General features: G+C 41.5%; 1 protein-coding gene across 2 annotated transcripts in view; it reads left to right on the top strand.

Moving 5' to 3' along the window:
* Positions 1-2,791: 2,791 nt before the first annotated feature.
* Positions 2,792-21,324, top strand: part of ITGB8 (integrin subunit beta 8) — an 83,361-nt gene continuing 64,828 nt past the window's right edge. For both annotated transcript variants that reach the window (XM_055272488.2, XM_055272487.2), the window contains exon 1: positions 2,792-2,936. In XM_055272488.2, coding sequence (XP_055128463.1) covers positions 2,810-2,936 — 127 coding nt within the window. In that variant the 5' untranslated portion in view covers positions 2,792-2,809. The remainder of the gene's footprint in view (positions 2,937-21,324) is intronic.

Raw genomic sequence — 21,324 nt, 5'->3', positions numbered from 1 at the left:
TGTATTTTAGAATATTATGGAATGGTGATGTGATAGACACTTTAAAGTACTGACATGTCCTTATGGGAATTAGGGATTTAATTTTTTTTTTTTTTTATTGAAGCACTGCATGTCTCAAGGGTGGCTGCATTCAGTAGGTCTGTGTCATAACCCCTGGAAAATACACAGGCTGCCCAATGGAAGAGTCACTAATCAGATATTGAATATGATATTTTTGTGTTCAAATTTTCAAGTCCTCATACCCATCCTAACTAATTTTTAGGCCTTTCCGTTAAGACAACCAAAAAACAAAACTATAACTGTTCAAACTTGGAACTAAGGAAAGGAAATAAAAATTAAAGCAGAGCTGGATTTATTTCTATTTATTTAGAGTACATCACCTCTAGTAGAATTATGTTGCTAAGGTTGGGATCACGGCTTTGGTCTCTCGAAGGGACCTGCTTTGCAGATCCACGGCGCGTTTAATTTTCCAGCTGGGTTCCTGGTTTGCTTAACTAATTCTGTGCACCCCGTTGTGCAGTCCACACCTGAAAGGGGGAGTTTCGATGTTGTGGTTTATTAACCAGGTACTTTCCATTCACTCAGTCAACAGAAAGAGAGAGACCGCGCCTCCTACTTTTTTTTTTTTTTAACTACAAATAAGGAGACGGAAACTATTAAATAAGAATGGGGGAAACTCCCGCATATTTCACCTTGACCTGGCTGGACTGGTCTGATGCCTGTAAGAGGCGGGTGTTGTATTAAAATGAGAGGTCAAACTTCTCGAATGGGAATCGCTCCCGCCCCTAGAGGGAAAAGAGAACCATCACCGTGTTAAACTGGAAACACTGCCTTGTTTCCAATGCGGGGGACTGAGTTCCCTCCCTCGACTTAGCGTGGTAATGACAGGACCCGAGGAGGCGCGCTGCTTCCCGGACAGTTGCCCAGCATAACACCCGCACCCTACTTGCACCTGAATTTCTGAGCTGCAAGCAGGCAGAAATGCCTTCCACTTTCTCTCCTTAGCTCCCCTCTCCCCGCTTTGCTGCTGTCTGTAACTTTTTGTTCCGTTTACTGGGAAGGTGACGCTTAAGATCAAAAGACCCACTGTAACTTGCAAAAGCCCAGAGCCACCACCAGACGCTGGGGAAAAACAGGGCTGTCCAGTCCAGGGTTAAGGTTTTGAGCAGAGAAGGAGCAGCGAGAAATCTCGGCCAGTCGCTCCGGGAACAGCCCCTGCAGACTAGTCCAACTCTCCAAAGGCTAGGGAGACCGGGGCAGCCTTGTGGTGGGGTAGAGGACGAGCTCCTAACTGCAAGCAAAGTGCTGAGTAGAGGGCGTTGGGGGCAGGGGAGGTCCCTTGACTCCACTTTGTATGCAGCAGCTGCGGGGCAGTGAGTATCTCCGAACAAAGCGGCGAGCAGCGCGGGGGTGAGAGATTGGGGTTTGCTCGCAGCTGCCGCTGGCGCTGAGCGAGTCTCCCACCACCCCCGCGAGCGTTGGGGTGCAAGGATTCGGGGGAGGAGGGAGAAGGGAACGAGGCGTGCCATTCCTGTTGCGCGGCTACGCTTCAGGAGTCCTTGTGAACGATGGGAATGGCAACTATCAGAGCCAAGGGGGAAAAAAAAGAGCTGGAGTGAGCAAAACAAAGAGCGAGTGTGGGCCGCGGTGACTTCATGCCTCACCAATGTCCCGCCCACGCTGCTCCGAGCTGTTACTGCTGCTCCTGCCGGGGCTGCAGCCGCGCCTGCGGGCAGCCGAGGCGAGGCGCTCCGGTAGCGTGGGGAGGTTTCCTAGCAACTCTCTGCCCTGAGTGCACCCGGCTACCCGCAGGTCTGGAGCCCCCCGGGGGGCCAGAGCAGGACCACCCCTCTCCCGCCCATCGCCGGCCTCGCCTCTCTCGCATCCTCGCCGTGTGCACTCCAGAGCGAGCCAGCAACTCGAGCTCTGGACTGCGGGACGCCTGAACCGCGCACTGGGGCGAAAAGGACAAGGGCACACAGCCCCCGCCCCGCGAAGCCGGGCTCTGGCACCTCGCGGAACCTCCCCTCCTGCGCTCGCAGCCGCAGGCCCCATTCCCCGCCAGGCAGGGAGCGGCGATGCCTCGCTCTGTGCCTGCGGGTGTCGGCGGGTGCTTCTAGGGCGCTCCCAGAGCCGCCTCCCCTTGTTGCTGGCATCCCGAGCTTCCTCCCTTGCCAGCCAGGACGCTGCCGACTTGTCTTTGCCCGCTGCTCCGCAGACGAGGCTGCAAAACTGCAACTAGTGGAGTTGGCCTCCCTGCCCACCTGTGGAAGAAACTGCGCTGATTGATGCGCCATCGACTTTTTTCCCCTCGACCTCGCCGGCGTCCCCTCCCACAGATCCAGCATCACCCAGTGAATGTACATTAGGGTGGTTCCCCCCCAGCTTCGGGCTTTGTTTGGGTTTGATTGTGTTTGGCTCTTCGCTAAGCTGATTTATGCAGCAGAAGCCCCACGGGCTGGAGAGAAACAAAAGCTCTTTTCTTTGTCCCGGAGCAGGCTGCGGAGCCCTTGCAGAGCCCTCTCTCCAGTCGCCGCCGGGGCCCTTGGCCGTCGAAGAAGGTGCTTCTCGCGGAGACCGCGGGACCCGCCGTGCCGAGCCGGGAGGGCCGCAGGGGCCCTGAGATGCCGAGCGGTGCCCGGGCCCGCTTACCTGCACCGCTTGCTCCGAGCCGCGGGGTCCGCCTGCTAGGCCTGCGGAAAACGTCCTAGCGACACTCGGCCCGCGGGCCCCGAGGTGCGCCCAGGAGGCGCGAGCGCGCGTCCGGAAGGCAGCCAGGCGGCGGGCGCGGGGCGGGCTGTTTTGCATTATGTGCGGCTCGGCCCTGGCTTTTTTTACCGCTGCATTTATCTGCCTGCAAAACGACCGGCGAGGTCCCGCCTCGTTCCTCTGGGCAGCCTGGGTGTTTTCACTTGTTCTTGGACTGGGCCAAGGTGGTAAGTTGTTTTCTTTTGTTTTGTTTTCTTCTCTTCCCCAAAGGTCTTGGGCTGGCACGAAGAGCTGCCCGGCCAGAGCATCCCGGCCAGGTAAGTTGCGGTCATCCGAGAACTTCAAGAGGGCGGGTGCGGGGCAGCGTCCTCCAGCACAGATGGCCTAGAGGCCAGGTGTCAAGCATTTCTGCCCTGGAGCGACAGCAAGGACTAATTATCAGAGGACACACTGTGTGTTACTCCTAGGTGTTGACGAAGCCCTAATAGAAAGGAATTTTGGAAAAGAAGGTGTCCTGTTTACAGAAGTCATTTAGGGGCCCTGGTCCATTCTTAAGGGCATCGTCTGTACAGAATGTTCTCCCTATCTTTCTAACATTTGGGTCCACTAACGACTAACTTGCCTTTAACTCGAGGCTGTAGATAAGTTGGTTATAATGGGAGTAGTCTTCAATTTTTAAGTCCAGAAAAGGACAGCATATAAGTTTCTACTATCATTAGTGCTCAATCTGAATGAATTACCCACACTGGAGGGACATTAATGCCTTAAGTCACCATCCTTTCAGCTTAAAAAAAAATACTATCTAATTGATCCCTCACTGAGATCAATCTCTGAGACAGAGAAGCAGAAAGAACTCCGGACCAGGATTGACAGCTTTCTGTCCAGGCAAACCATTTATGTCAGAGCTACTTTGATGTGGAGAGGTTAACTCTTTATGAAATGCATTGTCCTCATCTGTAAAATGAGGTTTATTAATAATACCTGCCTTCTCTAAATCACAAAGGAAAGTTCAAGTCAAATAGCATATGAGAAGGTGTTTTAGGACTTTTGATTTATGAAACAAAATCAAATGTAAGGTGGTATACCGGATTGGATTGTTGGAAAATTATACAACTAAGTAATAGGACGAATCATGAGTTTAGGATGAGTGCTTAATGGTTTTCAATATAGGCCCAACATTTATTTTTGCTAATGCAGTGACTATTGTCATACTTTCTTTTTTTTTTTTTTAATTTCACTTTTTCTCTGTTTGGTCACCAAGTCCTTAAATTATATTAAAGCCTTTCTCTTACCTCTTGGGCTCAAGGAGAGTTTAATTAATAGTTGTAATTGTTTTGTAGGTTAAAATTTACTCCCATACTTTAAAGTGCCAAGTTTTTGCCTGAAGCTAATTAAAACAGTCAAATCATAATCTTATAAGTAGGTTTTATATATATAGATATAGAGATATATGGAAACATCCAGCTATCTTTAGTAAATAGTTGTATATACAGTTTTCTAATATTTGTTTCAGGGAGATTTGCTCAGTTATCTGAAATGGAGAAATTAGAGTAAATCTCTTTATCTTGTGGTTATTTTTTGGCTTGTTTGTTGATTTCAAAATAGTGAAAAGGCAAAGGAAAAAGTAACATTCATTATCAGTTATCTCTTAAATGGAAGAAATATGCATTTGTTGCAGCAAATTTTCCGCTAAGCATAATTTCATCCTGTTTCAATAAGTAATAAAGTGCTTTTCTAGATTTAGTAAACACACATACACACTAGTAAAATGACCAAAATTTGTGTTAACACAGTATATTTTGTTCCCAACATATAGGCAAAGGAAAAAGTCCTACTTGCCTCTAAAATTTACCATTTAAAGTACATTTTAAATGTACTTTAAATAGTAAAGTACATTTTAAATGTACTTTAAATAGTAAAGTACATTTTAAATGTACTTTAAATAGTAAAGTACATTTTACTAAAAAAAAGTACTTTTTAAAAAACATTAACTGTGCTTATAAACATTAGTCAGGCTCTTGTGAAAAAGCATTGCATTTCTACCCAGTATCTAAAACTGATTTGAAGGAAATATTATGAATGGGCCTACTTGCACCTGCAGACCTGAAAAGGGAATGCTTATCTGAAATCAGAACAAGGCATCCTTTTCCCAGTCTCTGTCAATATACAAAGGTTTCTGATGTATACTGATTTGCATGGCAGTTAAAAACATGCAAAAAATGTAAATTATAGCCAGTATAGCTCAAGAAAATTAGAGATCAGCATAAACTGCTGTACTTTTGTGATATAGCTACAAGTCTCAAATTATATGTCTTTACAATGCAAATTAGATGCTTAAAGCAGAATAGAAATTTAGGTATCAGTTACAAAGGAAATCTTGTTCCCTTGCTCAGTAGTTTACACCAGGAAAATGTTGAGGGCAATAAAGCCATACAAAAGAGACCAGAAGCTGCATAAGACCAGCATAACTTTGGGTTTAATTTTTAAAGCAGAATTTATAGGTCTCAAACACATAGGAGACTTTTAATAACAAATATATAGTGAGCAGTGGGGGATGTTATTAATCAAATCCAAAGATTTCTGATGTAGAAAAAATTATTGCAGTTTGTTTTTTAACTATCTCTGGTGAAAATTACCCACAGCTAGAGAAATAACAGCACTGTAAAATGGTTAATAAATAACCAGAAAACATAAAGTATATCTAGCGGTTAATATTTGAAGAGTTAATGTAGCAACATTGTTTCCACATTTACTTATTTTAAAAGACTAAGAACTTTCATTACCTAAATTTTTATATAGCAATATAAGTGTAACAAATTTCAGATTTCACAGTTTCTTTTAAAAAAGCGGTAACTATTATTGCAATCAAATTTCACCTTCTGTGTATTGCAATGAAATTTCACCTTCTGTTTATTCAACTGTCAATTATTTATTCTTTTCAACAACAATCAACTAGATTAACATTATTGTGTGACCGTATCATTACTTCCCCTCAAAACGTTGCATAGCATAAGTGTTCCCAGAATTCTTTATGCTTACCTAAAGTGACCGGATATTTAAAAGAACCAAGGTATCATTAACAAAAAATTCAGCCTTCTAAATTATTTGCATAATAAGCACCCAAATTAATTCTATCTTGAAGCAATGGAGACACTTTCTGATCAATTAAAAATCATACATGTTTGCCCTCTAAACTGACAGCAAAGTAGCTGATATGGTTTGGAAAATTCCTGTGCCCCAAAATAACTTCTCTTGTTACCAAATTATCTGAAATCTCACTATTTAGTGGATTCTTTTTGGTTAAACAGGGTATTAACCCTATGATTTTTTAAAGTTTTTAATATGGTGTAATGGAAATTTTCAAATGCATACAGAATTAGAGAGAATGGTATAAGGGACCACTATATACTCATCACCCAGCTTCATTAACCATCAACTCAAAGCCAACTTCTTTCATCTCTGCTCCTACTGGTACCCAATTCATCCTCTTCTCCCAACTAAATATTTTGAAAGAAATTTTTCATATCATTTTATTTTAAAATATTTCAGTAAATAGAAATACCTACTGGAGGAGGAACACACTGTAACTAATCTTAAAGCATGAATTGTTTTAAAAACTGAAACTTAGGGCAACAAGAATGTTCACAATTTTTAAAGGAAGCAACTGCAAAAGAGAAGGACACAAGGAATGGGAAAGACACAGTTTCAACCACTTTTCAATAGTTCTATTATAGTTCCATTAAAAATATTTTTATTTTAAAAGTATGGATATGTAATAGCTTTTTGATATGCATGTATATGAAGAGGGAAAAACAACATGAGTAAATCTGCTTCCCCAGACAAATGTCAATTGTTTTATTCCAATGGAATCACAGCAGGTATACCTTGTAAAGTTTCAGTTTTAAGGATCTGCCCACCCGTGCATGATTAGTTTTTCTCCTATCTACTGTATCATTTAAAGCAATATCCATATATGTGGCAAAGCCTTTTTATCTCCTATTTTTTTCTCTCCTTTTGCTATAAGTCCTTGAAAGAGTTGTCCATAACTCTTGTCTCCGATTCTTTCCCTCACCTTCTCTTTGAATCCATTGTGAGTAGGCTTTCTTTATCATCTCTGCAGTCCACTCTCTTAAGTTCAGGGTAACCTCCACATTGCCAAATCTGATGGCTAATTCTTAATCTCCATCCTGCTTGATGTATCATCTGTTGGTGACTTGACACTGTTGACCTTGCCCTCCTTGGAAACAGTTTTCTTGGCTTCTTGGACCCACACTCTCTTGGTTTAAGGTCCTTCTCCATCGCTGATGTTGATTCTTCCTCATTTCTTAACCTCCAAATGTAGGAGTGGCTCAGGACCCACTCCTAAGAACTTCTCTGATCCAGTCTTGTTTTTTTTTTTTTTTTTCAGACGGAGTCTTGCTCTGTTGCCCAGGCTGGAGTGCAGTGGTGTGATCTCGGTCCACTGCAAGCTCCGCCTCCTGGGTTCACACCATTCTCCTGCCTCAGCCTCCTGAGTAGCTGGGAATACAGGCGCCCGCCACCACACCTGGCTAATTTTTTGTATTTTTAGCAGAGACGGCATTTCATGGTGTTAGCCAGGATGGTCATGATCTCCTGACCTCGTGATCCGCCCGCCTTGGCCTCCCAAAGTGCTGGGATTACAGGCGTGAGCCACCACGCCCGGCCCAGTCTTGTGTCTTAAATACCATTTCCACACTGACACCTCCAGAATAATTTATCTCTAATCCTGACCTGTTATCTAATCTCCAGAAGGTGCAGCAAATTGTGTGAACCATGTCTCCAATACACGCCTAAAGGCAAAAACCCTAACTCATTCAAAACCAAACTCCATCTTCTTGTCCAGTCTTCATAATAACACTGTGAGAGAGGTCCCTGTTTTTCAAACAAATAAACAGGAGCAGAGAAGATAAGTAACTTGCCCAATGTCACCTATCTAGTAAGTAGGAGAGATGGGATTTGAACATCGTAGAGAAAGCTTGAATTATGCTTCGTAATATGAGCTTCCTAAGCAGTCTTCATCACTTCAAACCTTTGTCCACATGTTCCTTTCTGCTCAGAACTTTTCCCTAGCTCCCCATTGCCGTCAGGCTCCTCATACAACTTCCTCCCAGCCTTGCTATGGACACACCCAACTGTGACCTCCTTGAGGGAAGAAGCTGCCTGTATTTTTGTGTGTCCAGTGCTTGGTACACAGTAGGTCTTCACAAAGTATCTGCAGTAAATGACCCCATGGATAACTTGAGGATAATAGTGAGCAATCTAAAATTGGGCAGCTAAGCAAATTCTCCCTAATCAGTTCTAAGCCTCACTAGAATTGGAACTCAGAGAAATAAAGTTTTCTTTTAAAAGTGGGTTACACCATAAAGGACACTTGTTTCTGTTTTCCCAGCCCATACCAGAAAGCAGTCTCTTGACCTTCTGGGCAAATCATTAGCAAAGATTAAAAGCTGAGACTTAGTACTCTTCAATCTTATTTTTCAAAGTCTGTCTTGTTTTCAAACTTTCTGTGACAATGATTTCTATTGTTGATAATAAAATATAAAAAGTAATCCTAATTCTTTACCCTTGGTATCAACTTTAAAATTGATTTTGATTTAGATTACAAAAACTGGAATTTGTAGTCATTTTCAACTAAATACTTAAAAAATTAATAAAAAAATCCAAGCTATTCTAACTCCTTTAATGACTATTCATTCAGACTTTCTTAAAGCACATACAGCTTTATGACAGGCACTATACTGAGTTCTGGAGTTAAAAAATAACACTAGTTAAGTTTTGTGTATTATTTACTGTAGGCCAGGCACCCTCCTGGACACATTATTTGAAAATATAATATATCCTGTAATGCTTACGACCCTGTTAGTTATATACTGTTATTCCCATTGTATAGGTAAGCAAACTAATTAAAGAGGCATTGAATAACTTCTTCAAGATCTCTTAACTAATAAATAATGGTCCCAGAATTCCCATCTGTGTGGTTTGAGTCAGCATTCTGAATCATAATTATAGACATATAGATTGCTTTTCAAAGGTGAGAGGAGTCCCTACCTTGAACTTTGGAAGGTTCAGCTCTAGCTGTCCTCAGGCCATGACCTCAACCATGGGCAGGGAGTCCATGGGGCTTGCTCAGGTAAAGTCTGTCACCCCCTCTAGATCATCTCCAGAATTCTTAGCCTAAACAGCCTCAGGCTACTTTTATGGCCCGCCTTCTGGGGGTAAACTGAGTCACCCCTGTGCCAAATCCTAAGTGAAGATGGCCGAGGACACTGATGCAGGAGAAGTAAACAGAGCTTGGACATGCAAGCTGAAGTGTCCATACAGGTAAACAACAGGCTACCTGTGCTGCAGAGTAAATCTAGAGGTGGGAGAGAAGAGGGGAAGATAATGGCTGGAGAGGCAACACTTCACACACTGCCCATTTCCTAACTAGAAATCTGGAGGTGAATATTCCAAATTCAGACCTAGCCTTCCAGGTCATTATGCATATATATTTATCAAGGAAGGAAGATAGAACTTATTTTACCTATGGGTTTCTTTGCCTGGTTTGTGGCTGTTAAATATTTAGTCTGTTATGCTCACTGCTATTTGTGTTCTTGCTGTTGGCCCTGAAAAAGTTAGGGGCAGACTTGTCTACTAGTTTAAATATTACTGGGGGCCGGATGCAGTGGCTCACACCTGTAATCCCACCACTTTGGGAGGCTGAGGTGGGAGGATCGCTTGATGTCAGGAGTTCGAGACCAGCCTGGCCAACATGGTGAAACCCCGTCTTTACTAAAAATACAAAAATTAGCAGGGCATGGCAGTGCGCACCTGTAGTCCCAGCTACTTGACAGGCTGAGGCACAAGAATTGCTAGATCTCAGGAGCTTGCAGTGAGCCAAGATCATGCCACGGCACTCCAGCCTGGGCAACAGAGCAAGATTGCATCTCAAAAATAGATAAATAAATAATAAACAAATAAATATTATTGAGCGGGGGAGATAAAGAAAGCACCAGAGGCCATTGCATAAGGTAGTCTGGTAGTCTTGACTACCTCATGTCAAAGTGTTTTTATAGTTTAATAACTAAATCCCTTTTGGTAATCTTTGAGATGTGTACAGATTATACAAAATTTTACTCTCTTGCAAATCATGTTATAATGAGAGTCAAATGTACGCATAGTCTTAATTTAGTTTTACTTATTTCCCTCTATTATTTTAAAAAATATCTTAGAAGGCTGGGCACAGTGGCTCACAACTGTAATCCCAGCACTTTTGGAGGCAGAGGTGGGCAGATCACGAGGTCAGGAGTTCGAGACCAGCCTGGTCAACAAGGTGAAACCCTGTCTCTACTAAAAATACAAAAATTAGCTGGAAGTGGTTGCGCACACCTATAGTCCCAGCTACTCAGGAGGCTGGAGCAAGAGAATCATGTGAACCCATGAGACGGAGGTTGCAGTGAGCCGAGATTGCACCATTGCACTCCAGCCTGGAGACAGAGCAAGACTCCATCTCAAAAAAAAAAAAAAAAAAAAACTTAGGAAAGAACATTTTACTAACATGAATGACCTAATTTGGTCAAATTATTCAGTTGGCATATATTTGATATTTAATATCTGTAAGTGAATGACCATATAGAAAAAGCAGTGCCATACTATATTCATGAAGTAAAAGGACTATTTTTTGACTTACAGTCAATCTTAATGTGACCTTATTTCCTCTTTCACGGTAAGTAAATTATTTGATTTACACACCAACAAAGTGTATTGAAAGTCAGAATGATTTCCATTGGGATTTTATAATTTAATTAAAACAGACCCACTTTTAACAAAAGTGCTAAGATCAATTCTTGCTAGGAAACTACTAATACTAAACAGATAATATTTAAATTATCTTCCTGCAGTTATTGAAAAAAGTCTTTAACTAATATTAGTTTAGGAAACAAAAATAAGATTATTAACTTAAAATTGCATTGTTAAAGTGTTCTTATCAGATATATACTTTTAAGATGATTTTTAAAGATGCTTCTATTTTGAGTGTTATTATCCAAAGTACTAAAAGTTCATTTTAGGCCAGGGTGGTGGCTCACACCTGTAATCTCAGCACTTTGGGAGGCCAAGGTGGGTGGATCACCTGAGGTCAGGAGTTCGAGACCAGCCTGGCCAATATGGTGAAACCCCGTCTCTACTAAAAATACAAAAATTAGCCGGGCATGGTAGCAGACACCTGTAATCCCAGCTACTCAGGTGGCTGAGGCAGGAGAATCGCCTGAACCCGGGAGACGGAGGTTGCAGAGAGCCGAGATTGTGCCACTGTACTCCACTCTGGGAGAGAAAAAGCGAGACTTTGTCTAAAATAAAATAAAATATAAAAGTTCATCTTATAAAATAGCATATAGGGTCTTATGAAGTGGCCTTTCATGCTGACCTCATCAATGAACCAACCATCACTGCTATAATGGTTTTAGACGTGCGCTATCTCTGCCAGGTGTTTTATCGTTGTTTTGCTTTGTTGTAATCAACAAATACTGTTAACATTTGTTAAGGACAGAATCTGTTGCTATTCCAGATAAATATTGGTATAGTTTGTTTATTCTAGAGGATTGCCAAAAACTTCACAGTCTCGTGATAGTACAGGGTAAGAAAGCAGAGTAGCTGTCAAGGGCTAGTTCAAGTCAAAGCCCGTGGAAGAGACCAAGTTTGGAAGTGGAGGGAAGGGCTGGTGATGAAGACAGGAGGATGAAAAACTAGAAATATTCCAGCTCTGAAGAATTGTACCAAATATGTCATATTAGGTATGTGAGATGTGCGGTGGATTTGGGCCAGGAATGTTTTGGTGTTTTCCATGGTTTTGGACTCAACTTCCTTTTAGGATAAAATGGGTTGATATTTCAAGATCTGCCCATAGTAAATGAACCCACAGTTAAAAGTACTGCTGTTTCATGTGTACATGTGGCACCAGGGTTCTTTCCTTGGAATTGAACCACAAACAGCTTCCCAGCTAAAGGCATTTTTTTCCTGATTTTAGTAATGACCATATATTTAGGATAATTTCTTAGCAACTGTTACAGGTACTAGGTAGGGAAGGGGGCTGGGTGAAAAGCTTCATCCTTATGGAATGAGGGATTACCACTATACTGTAAAGAATCATTAGAATATTATGAGGTCAAATAAAATAATTAAAAGAAAATTCAAAATTCTACAAGGACTGGATTGACAGGATTTATATTAAGGAGTACCAAATAGAGAATGTCTTTTCTAATTGCCTGCTGGAGAGGTACAAAGAGGCCAGGCTGGGTAGGCTTAGTCATGCAAGGTATTCATTGACTGCAGTAGGACAAAGGATGCAAAGAAGTTTTGGGGTGGCCAGGACTTGCTGCAGAACTGGCTGTTCTAGTTGGAAACAAAGACGCTATTGTAGCAGAACTGCATTGTTGGCAGCAAAATGACTGGCTGGTCTCTTTCTTAGTACAAATCATACCTCCCAAGGTATTGCTCCATTGTCTTTGTGTGCATTTGGTTTGGATTTTTATGGGGAATTGAAGATAAGTGGATCATAAAGTGCAAAATAAAATGCTCTAGAAATGACAGATGGGGCCCAATTTCCAAGAAAATTCATCTAGACAGTGGCAACACTGAGAAAAGAAAAGAAACATTCAAGAAGGGAGTTACAGTTTCAGGCATCCTCAGTTTTGGTTAAAAAGGTCCCTTTTGATGAGCGTGTCAGTCACTACCAGCTAGAACAAGGGCCCTAAAGTGAGGGTCAGTGTATATAATCAGAGAGCCTGACCTCAGGTTGATACTGAAAATATGAGAACTAAATGGCATTACTACCAGTCTTTAGTTTAGAAGATATAACATGTTTGATGCCTTGTAAAGAAGGTATCCAAGGCCACATGATACTTTGTAACATCTGATGGGACTGTGGTCACATGGGAGAAGGGAAGGGGGCTCTTGAGCACGTGCCTGTGGCCCACTGAAGACAGCATAGCCAGCTGGAGATTGGGCCCGCCCACCCTTTTAGGGCTGTCCGGGGCTGACAGTTGGCTACTTGGGGGTCAGCATAGCATTGATGCCAGAACTCACTTGCCTGAGGTTGGATTATCTGGTTATAGACTTGTCTGGGCAGAGATTGACTTTTGGGCATTATGAAAAGTCAGATATCAGGGCTTTTTGGACAAATTCTGCCTCTTAGGGATATGTTTGAGCTAAAAAAAAAAAGATGTGTTACTTCTGACTGCTTTCTACTGGTGGGGTAAAAATGTTGGGTCAGCCAGAACGATCACTGGATGTTACACTCCTCCTTCTCACAGGGCAAACTTCTCAGATACTGCCCAGGTGGTATGTGATATTTTCTCCTATACTGCGTAATTATCAATTCCTTTGGGATTAATCTTAATGAAAAAAAAAAGCCCACGTGCAGAACCAGAGTATTCCTGGCCCTTTGAACAAACTAGATGCTTCTAGCATGATATGAAAGAACATCAAGCTCCAGACGACACCAGAATTGGCCTCCAAGTTGTATAATATAAAGCTGCCCTAGTGACAGAGGACCCACTAACTAGTCAGTCCACTTGAAGATCTTTGTTAGGGCCCTGTATTGACAATCTAGGAACTAAATACCCTGAAAGTCCCAAGAAATATTGAATTACCTCAACATTTTGGAGCTTACCTCTCCAGCCTAAGTGGCACTCTTACACATGAATTTCCTAAGGAGTAATTTGGATTCCCAAAAACATTATCCTTAAAAGTGCAAACTCACCTTTCTAGGCCTCTGAGGATGCTATACAGTAAGTGGCCCAGGATGGTCTAAATGATTTGGTTACACAAGACCAGGTTGTTGGATGTTGCCTAGATATACAGTAAACTCTTCCATCCAAAAGATCTCAAGAGGTGCCACATAAACACTGGGAGACTGGCTGGAAATTACAGAATCTGAGAGGGTTTTACCAGTAACTTCTATACCCATGGCACATTTGGCAAAAAATTTTTCATTCATTTTTTTTTCGGAATTATTGGTGTGCAAAAGTGAAAGGTGGTGGGAATCTGGGCACTTTAGGTTGTTCAGGAGCCAAGGAATCAATGGCCACAGATATTCACACTGCATGTGAGAGCACAGAAACCTAGAAACACAAAGTTTGGAGTTTGGTTGTCATTTGTTCGGAAATACTGCAGAGCCTTCCAGGCCAGAAGAAACAGATTAACTTAGCTGTCTCTGCATAATCAATGGATATGCAGTGTGGGTCTGACAAGGTGAAGAGACGTCCTATTGCCTCAGTCATGGTGAGGGTGTAACTCCTGTATTTCCTATTCAAATATAAATTGGTCATGTATTTTGAAAGGCAGCTTGCGGGTCTTCAGTAGACACGGCAGAGTTGAACCTGAAAGGGGTTAAATGTTAGAAGACAAAAGAGATCTGAGGTCCAAGGGAAAGCTAAGTAGGAAGTGGAGGGGTTCAGACGTCAAAGTTTAGAAATGGGATGTTGGATACTGGCAGATAATTTCATGTCTCTGAACAGGTTTGCTGCCGTTTGGCCAGTTTTTATTGATCCAGCTGCCTGGGCTGACTCCCAGTAGTAACCTAACAATACTGTGTGGTTTTTAACAGATAATGTATATTTGGGAACCAGACAGAATAAAGATGCAATCGTGTAATAAAATGGCACTGGAAATTCCTTAAGGAAGTTTTCTCTGGCCCTCCCACTCTCCCTTGAGGTGACGTTGTCCTGTTATCTGCTGCCTGCTGCACCCTGCCTGTTCCATTTCATACCACTCTTGTTAAGTCCTGTCTTATGTCAAGTTTTGCTGTTATTCTACAACAGGAATATAAGCAGGTGCTCTATCCCTAAAACACGATGCCATGACTTAATTGCAAGTATTAAATAATTACAAAAAAAATTCAGGGATGGAGAAGCTATCAAAATTATTACAATCTCAAAATTCCTTAAGAAGTGGAGTTTTCTGCTTGCCACTCCCAGATGATAATGTCCTTTCTCTTTTGACTAAATATTGACCCATTCTCTTCCTCTAATCAAGTAGCTTTTGATAATACTAACAGAGGTACCTATGAGCAGGTAAAAAATAGTTACAGGAAAATGCTGGTCACCTGGAGTGCCTATGAAAGGTGATATTTTAATTAATTAAATTCTATGGCCATTTATATTCTGACTCTTGCTTTTGAACATCTTTTTAATATGTGTGTGTTCACTTTCCTTTCTTGGTGAGTACATCATTTAAATTTCCTTTGATATTTGAAAAAAGCCTTGCAGTTATCCTTTGATCACATTTGCAAATTTTCACCATTACCATGTAATCAATAAATGAATTCATTGCTTGAGCACCTGCTCAGTGCATTTCACATTGGACTAGTTGTTATGGGGACAGAGAGGAAGTAAGGTATCAAGGAGATGGGGTGGCTGAGCCTGAGGAACTGTGTGGGCATACAATACGAGATAGTGCTGTGGGGCAGAGGTGGGTGGTTTGGGCCATTAGTGCTGTAGAGCTTTAGGCTTCTGATTCAGACAGGAAATAGGTCAAATGTGTTCTGATGCAAGACAGAACATTGCAGTCTTTTCTAAAGATTAATACTTATAGTTTTTCTCATTTTTTAGGAGGGAATTAAAATTTAGAGCCCTGATTAATTAAGGTTCCAGCTACTTAGATTTTACAATACATATGGTCCACCTTTTCTAGGCATAGTGTATTTTGCGAGATGGTCTTAAAATGCATCAGCATAAAGCAGAATCCAGGCTGTGTCTCCAATAGTACATATAATTATTTGCGTTGCTCTTAGCTATTAGAAGAAACTTTTACATGTGTGTGTAAAGACAGGAAGAACAGAATTGTCAGTATTAATTTATTAAATGAGTAGAGTGAGGACATCACAATGGCGAAATTCAGGGACAACCTGTAGGAAACAGTAGTGTTTTGTGTGTGTGCAGGGAGCAGTGCAGAATGGCCAGAGGAGCAAGTGCAGTAGCAGGACAAAGCTTCCCCAGGGAGACGCACCCTGAGCTGAGTTCCAGAGTTGACCAAGAGAAGGGACAGCATTGGGAGAAAGTTACCCGAATGTCACAGAAGTAAAAGGAAAGAGAGAGAGCACATAGGATGTTTTGGGCAATGTAGGGGAGACACCCATTCATCCCCTCCTTCATTGAATACATACTGAGCTCTTACGCTGTGCCTGCTATTGCTCTAAGCCTCGGGGATATGGCAGGGAACCAAACAAAAAGATCTGCTCTCATGGAGCTTTCATTCTAATGGAGAGAGACAGACATTTGACAAATTAAATAAATAGAATGTATAGCACACCAGGCAGCACTAAGTATCTAGCACCTTCTGTAGAAAGAAAGAAACCCAGATGGGTAGTCAAGAATACTGGAGAAGGAGGTATGATCTTAAGTAGGATAATTAGGAAGGTCTCACTGAGAAGGTGCTATCTGAGCCAATTCCCAGGGCCTCAGGGAGAGAAATATGAACAATATATCATCTGCCTCAATAATATATCACTTTCTAGGAGGATATTGACATTATAATCCAATAAATTCTATAATTTTAACTAAAATCTAAGATGTGCTAATTATTTAATAAATATTTTTCAACAAGTGTGTGGCAAGTACCATTCAAAGTATGAAAACATTAGGAAACTAAAAGACAAAAGTTCTTGTTCCCACAAGTCTTATATTTTGGGGGAGGACAGACAAAATAAAAAAAAAACGTGGTTATACATAATTATCTAGTATGTTCAAAGGTGGTAAGTGCTATGTGGAAAAGTGGAGCAGGGTTGGGGGAAGACAGAGTTGCCATTTCAAGTAGATTAGATGGGGTAGGCCTCATGAAAAAAGACCAGTGTTTGAGCCAAGCCCTCAAGACGGTAAGAGAGTTAGCCTTGTGGGTAACTACAGAAAGGGTAGAGAGATGAGAGGCTATGAAGCAATGTGAGAAATTTTTAATGCGTGGGAGGATTGAAGGACTGGGAGTGGCAGATTGTTGGTACCTGGAGCCCAGGCAGAGTGAATCCGCTTGTAAGAGAAGAAGTGGTGGTCAGACAGGGTGATATGTGAAAGTGGAATTGTAGAGAAGTTGCAGTTACTGGTAATTACAAGGTCTAAAGTTCTTAACATGGAAGCAAAGTAGCTAAATCAGGATGGAGGACAAAATAATTAGAGGAGAAGAAAATAAGGAGCTGATGCATCTTGTATTGCAAAGATGATGTGTGTATATACAAAAATTGTCAGGAATTGACATAGGAATATTGTTGGAGAAAATTATAGCAAGCAAGGAGGAAACATTTTCTGAACATGAGAAAGCATTTCCCTGTGGTTGGTAAATGTCAGTGAATGCCTGTAACAATTCAGGATAGTGGGTGATATAATGTAAGTCACAAGTGTCAAAGCTGGGGGTGGGATGATTAGGGGATGAGAGAGGGAGAAGTGCCTGTGAGTAGCAGTGAGGACTCAGGAAGACACTTATACATCTCCAAGCTCAAGGCTATTAGGATTCTGGGAGAAACATCAGCCATTACTCATGAGGTCAGGGGAAGACGAGTTCTCAGGGGAGAGCCAGATTTCTGTTCAAGCAAGACGGTAAAGGGAACATTCAGATAAGGGACTGGGATATGGGCAGTCCTTCTGGAAATGGACTATGAATTTCAGAAGGCACAGGGGATGGGTTTCTGGAGTTGTAAAGGAGTAGGAGATAAGGAGAAAAGAGGGCTGTGCAGAGCCTTCTAGGGATTAGAATGTGTTGGGGGAATAAGGGTGAATCTGGGAGTCCTGGGCTTCTTGTAGAAACTGGTGCAATAAACAGGGATAAGTGAGATTAGTCTTTGGGATCTCAAGGTAGATAGTGGTGATAATACTGTCAGTGGTTGAGGAGCAAGGGGAGGTTCTGAGACTTGCTCTTGATTCTTAGGGAAGGAAGAGACAAGGTCTGAGGAAGCCTGACTTAGTTCTGATGTGAGTCGTTCACTCCACCCCATCTCCTGGCAAAAGCAACATGGACTTTCTTTGGGTGTCTTAAGACACTCTTGACTCCAGATGATTAAAGTGATTGCCTGAGAAGTATACAACACCTGAGGATTATACCTGAAGGGGGCTCCACAGGCAGAGAGGAGGCATGTACATTGACCATGACATAGGACATTAGGAGAAAAGCAAAAGAGAGCACCTTGGAGTTAATGGCAGGTAGATTTGTTAGAACTTTATGCTATGGTCTAAATGTTTTTGCTTCTCCAAAATTCATGTGTTGAAACCTAATCATCAATGTAATGGCATTAAAGGTGGGGCCTTTGGGAAATGACTAGGTCATGAAGATAGGACCCTAGTGAATTGTATTAGTGCACTTATGAAAAAGGCCTGTGGGACCTCGTCTGTCCCTTCTGCCATATGAAGACACAGCAAGAAGGTGCCACCTATGAGGAAGGCTCCCTTGCCATACCACCACATCTGTTGCTGCCTTTGTCTTGGACTTGCCAGATTCCAAAACTGTGAGAAATAAATTCTGTTATTTGTAAATTGCCGAGTCTAAGGTATTTTGTTATAGCAGCCTGAATGGACTGAGACACTTTACTACTCGGGTGGTGGAAATAATTCCAGGTGTTTTGTTTTGTTTTGATTTGATTGTTTATTGGGGTAATAATGTGATCACTGTATCAGCAAAAGAAACTGGCAACAATGTATGTGGTGATTTTTAGTGCTAAATGGTGTTTGTAAGAGATTCTGAGAACACTGTTACATTCATTAAAGCAAATGATCAATAAGGAGGGCCTCAACTAGGATGGATCCATGGGAATGGAAAGAGGGAGTGAGAAATACTAAAGACACTAAAGTAAAAGCAAAAAGTCTTGGTGACTGACAGATTGTTGAGGCTGTGGTAGAGAGAGGAGTCAAGGTTGACCACAAAGATTTAAATCAGAATAGATGGGAAAATAATGTAATTAATGGAATAGATCATTCAAGTCAGGAAGAGGAACATGTTTGAGACTCGAAGATTTTGAAGCTGTGGCAGGAATCTGAGTGAGTTGCCAAGCAGATTGTTGAAAGTTCAAGACAGAAGCTTGGGTGAGAGTTTGGAACTGAAGGTACCAATTTGGTGGTCATGTTGAAGGAAGTGAGGCTTGGAATCTTGTTAGTTCGTAGAGTCATCAAGCTGTAGAGTTGAGAGAGCAATGTGAAAATAGCCAAAGACATAACAAGGGGAGTTGCTTGAGAATGAGAGAAGTGATAGAGTGCCCACTCACTGTTGAAAGACAGGACATTTAAACATTGCTAAGTGCTAGTTGCTAAATGTAATTAAGAATTATTATTTGCCTTTGAGTGAGCAATTAACTAGAAAGCTAGAGGAAACGATCTTGGTAATGAGGAGAGATATTTTTCTAATAAGAGAACAAAGACAATTTTGACTTGAAAAGAAGGAATATATTTAGATTTTCTTGATAATATAAAGGTAAAGTTAGGGTCATATCTTAAATGAGAGGACTTGGTATGAGAAAGGATTTGATGAGAAAGAATTAGAACAGTGAAAGTGAAAACACATGATGGAAAGTCAACAAGAAATTAATGAAAGCAGGGTCTAGGAACTAGATGAGGTGAGAAAGAAATTTGGAGGGAACCCAATTCTTAATAGGCTTCTGGCAGTGCCCATAAGGCAGCCTCGGATAATCAGATGTTGCTTACGATGCATCACCCCATTTGTGCCTGACCTCCTGTTTACTTTCAACTCCATGTTTTAAGAGTTCTTGAATCAGTAGGCTGCCTTCTGTCTCATCCTCTAGCTCCTCTTGAATTTGTTATTTATTCTGCTTCTCTTTGGTTTTTCATACCTAAGAACTGTTTTATTGTTCCGTTATCCAGTGACTCCTCTATAGCTCATGAGAATTTCCTGCTGCAGCTCCTGGCCCCAGAGATTCCTAATGGCTCTGTCCATGGTGGAGGTAGTGAGGTGTGGGGGGTGACTTGGGTAAGACAGAATAACCTTAAGCAAGGTGATGAATACATTGCAAATTTAGCCGTTTCTGGTGCTGATAACAAAGATGGGGGAGCATATAAATAAAAGCTGTGAACTTTGAAAGAATAGAGATTGATAAGTGTTGCAAGATGGAAGTCGGGGAGAATCTCGTAAGTAGCCAGTGGAAACAAGGAGAATATGTTTGCAAAGCACTGTTTGAACATTTCCCCAAGGAATGATGAACTCTGCATAAAACTAACTTTTGATGAAGGAGAAACAGTAGCTGGATCATTTGGGGAAATATGGAGAAGATGGAATAAGAATTTTATAGGGCAATATGGACTATAGTTCATAACACAGTACCAATATAAAATTTTCTGAATTTACCACTTCTACTGTGCTATATTTTTTTCAAATTTCTACCGATGATATTAAACTGAACAAATATTAATTGAAAATTATAAGATATTAAAGTATTATGGAATATTATCTATCCTATAAGATACAGTTAACACATTTTATAATAATTCAGAGTTCCTTTTTGTCTGAGTCTCCAAATAAAGTGAATTTTAGAAAAGACAAATATTTAGAGTCATATTTGGCACTGAGGATAGAAGAGGATTTACTTTAGAGAACAGGATATAAAGTGTAATATTGATGTGTAGTTCAAGCTATATTAGTATTACTATTGATCACAATATTAGGTTGGTGCTAAAGTAATTGTGGTTTTTGACATTACTTTCAATGGCCAAAACCGCAATTACTTTAGCACCAACCTAATAGTACTAATTACTAAGATACTTAAACTTACATTGGTATCATATTTATTTAAAATGTCAGTGGATGAGTTTTGCCAGATGTATACGTACCACTATAGTCAACATACAGAACCCTTCCACCCACCAAAGATTTGCTCATGCCTCTTTGCTGACAGTGCCAAAACATAAAACAGGGAATAATCAGTCTGCATTATTGGCAACTGTTTTATTGAATGTATAGGGATTTTGGTGGCCCTTTTTTAAAAAACAAAAACAAAAACAATTCCCTATATTGAAGTTGTTGTTGTTGTTGTTTTGAGATGGACTTTCACTCTTGTCGCCCAGGCTGGAGTGCAATGGCATGAGCCGAGAGGCTCACTGCAACCTCCACCTCTCAGGTTCAAGCGATTCTCCTGCCTCAGCCTCCTGAGTAGCTGAGATTACAGGTGCCCGCCACCATGTCCGGCTAATTTTTGTATTTTTAGTAGAGACGGGGTTTTGCCATGTTGGTCAGGCTGGTCTTGAACTCCTGACCTCAGGTGATCTGCCCACCTCGGCCTCCCAAAGTGCTGGGATTACAGGCATGAGCCACCTCGCCCAGCATTTGGTGACCTTTTAAAATAAATCTTTCCTATTATAAATTGTATCTTAAGACAGTCCCATAAACTCACAGAACTGTACATGCTATAAAGCAAATGTTCTCCACCAATCATGTCATTGTAAGTTGCACTCTACTTTTCAAACTGTTTTCAGCTCAGTGGACGAACATAGCACACAACGAGGGGAACATTTTTCCTACATCATCAACGAGGAAGCAAAGCCTCAGCAGTTAGTTTATGAAGCTGAGGCCAGCGAATAGGCAGGGTTAGGACAAGTACAAGTTGCCTTCTCCCCTGTTCCAGATTTGGCTTTC

Source organism: Symphalangus syndactylus, chromosome 3, assembly GCF_028878055.3.
Source record: "Symphalangus syndactylus isolate Jambi chromosome 3, NHGRI_mSymSyn1-v2.1_pri, whole genome shotgun sequence".
NCBI classification, from domain to species: Eukaryota; Metazoa; Chordata; class Mammalia; order Primates; family Hylobatidae; genus Symphalangus; species Symphalangus syndactylus.
This window is presented reverse-complemented; position numbering and strand designations above follow the sequence as displayed.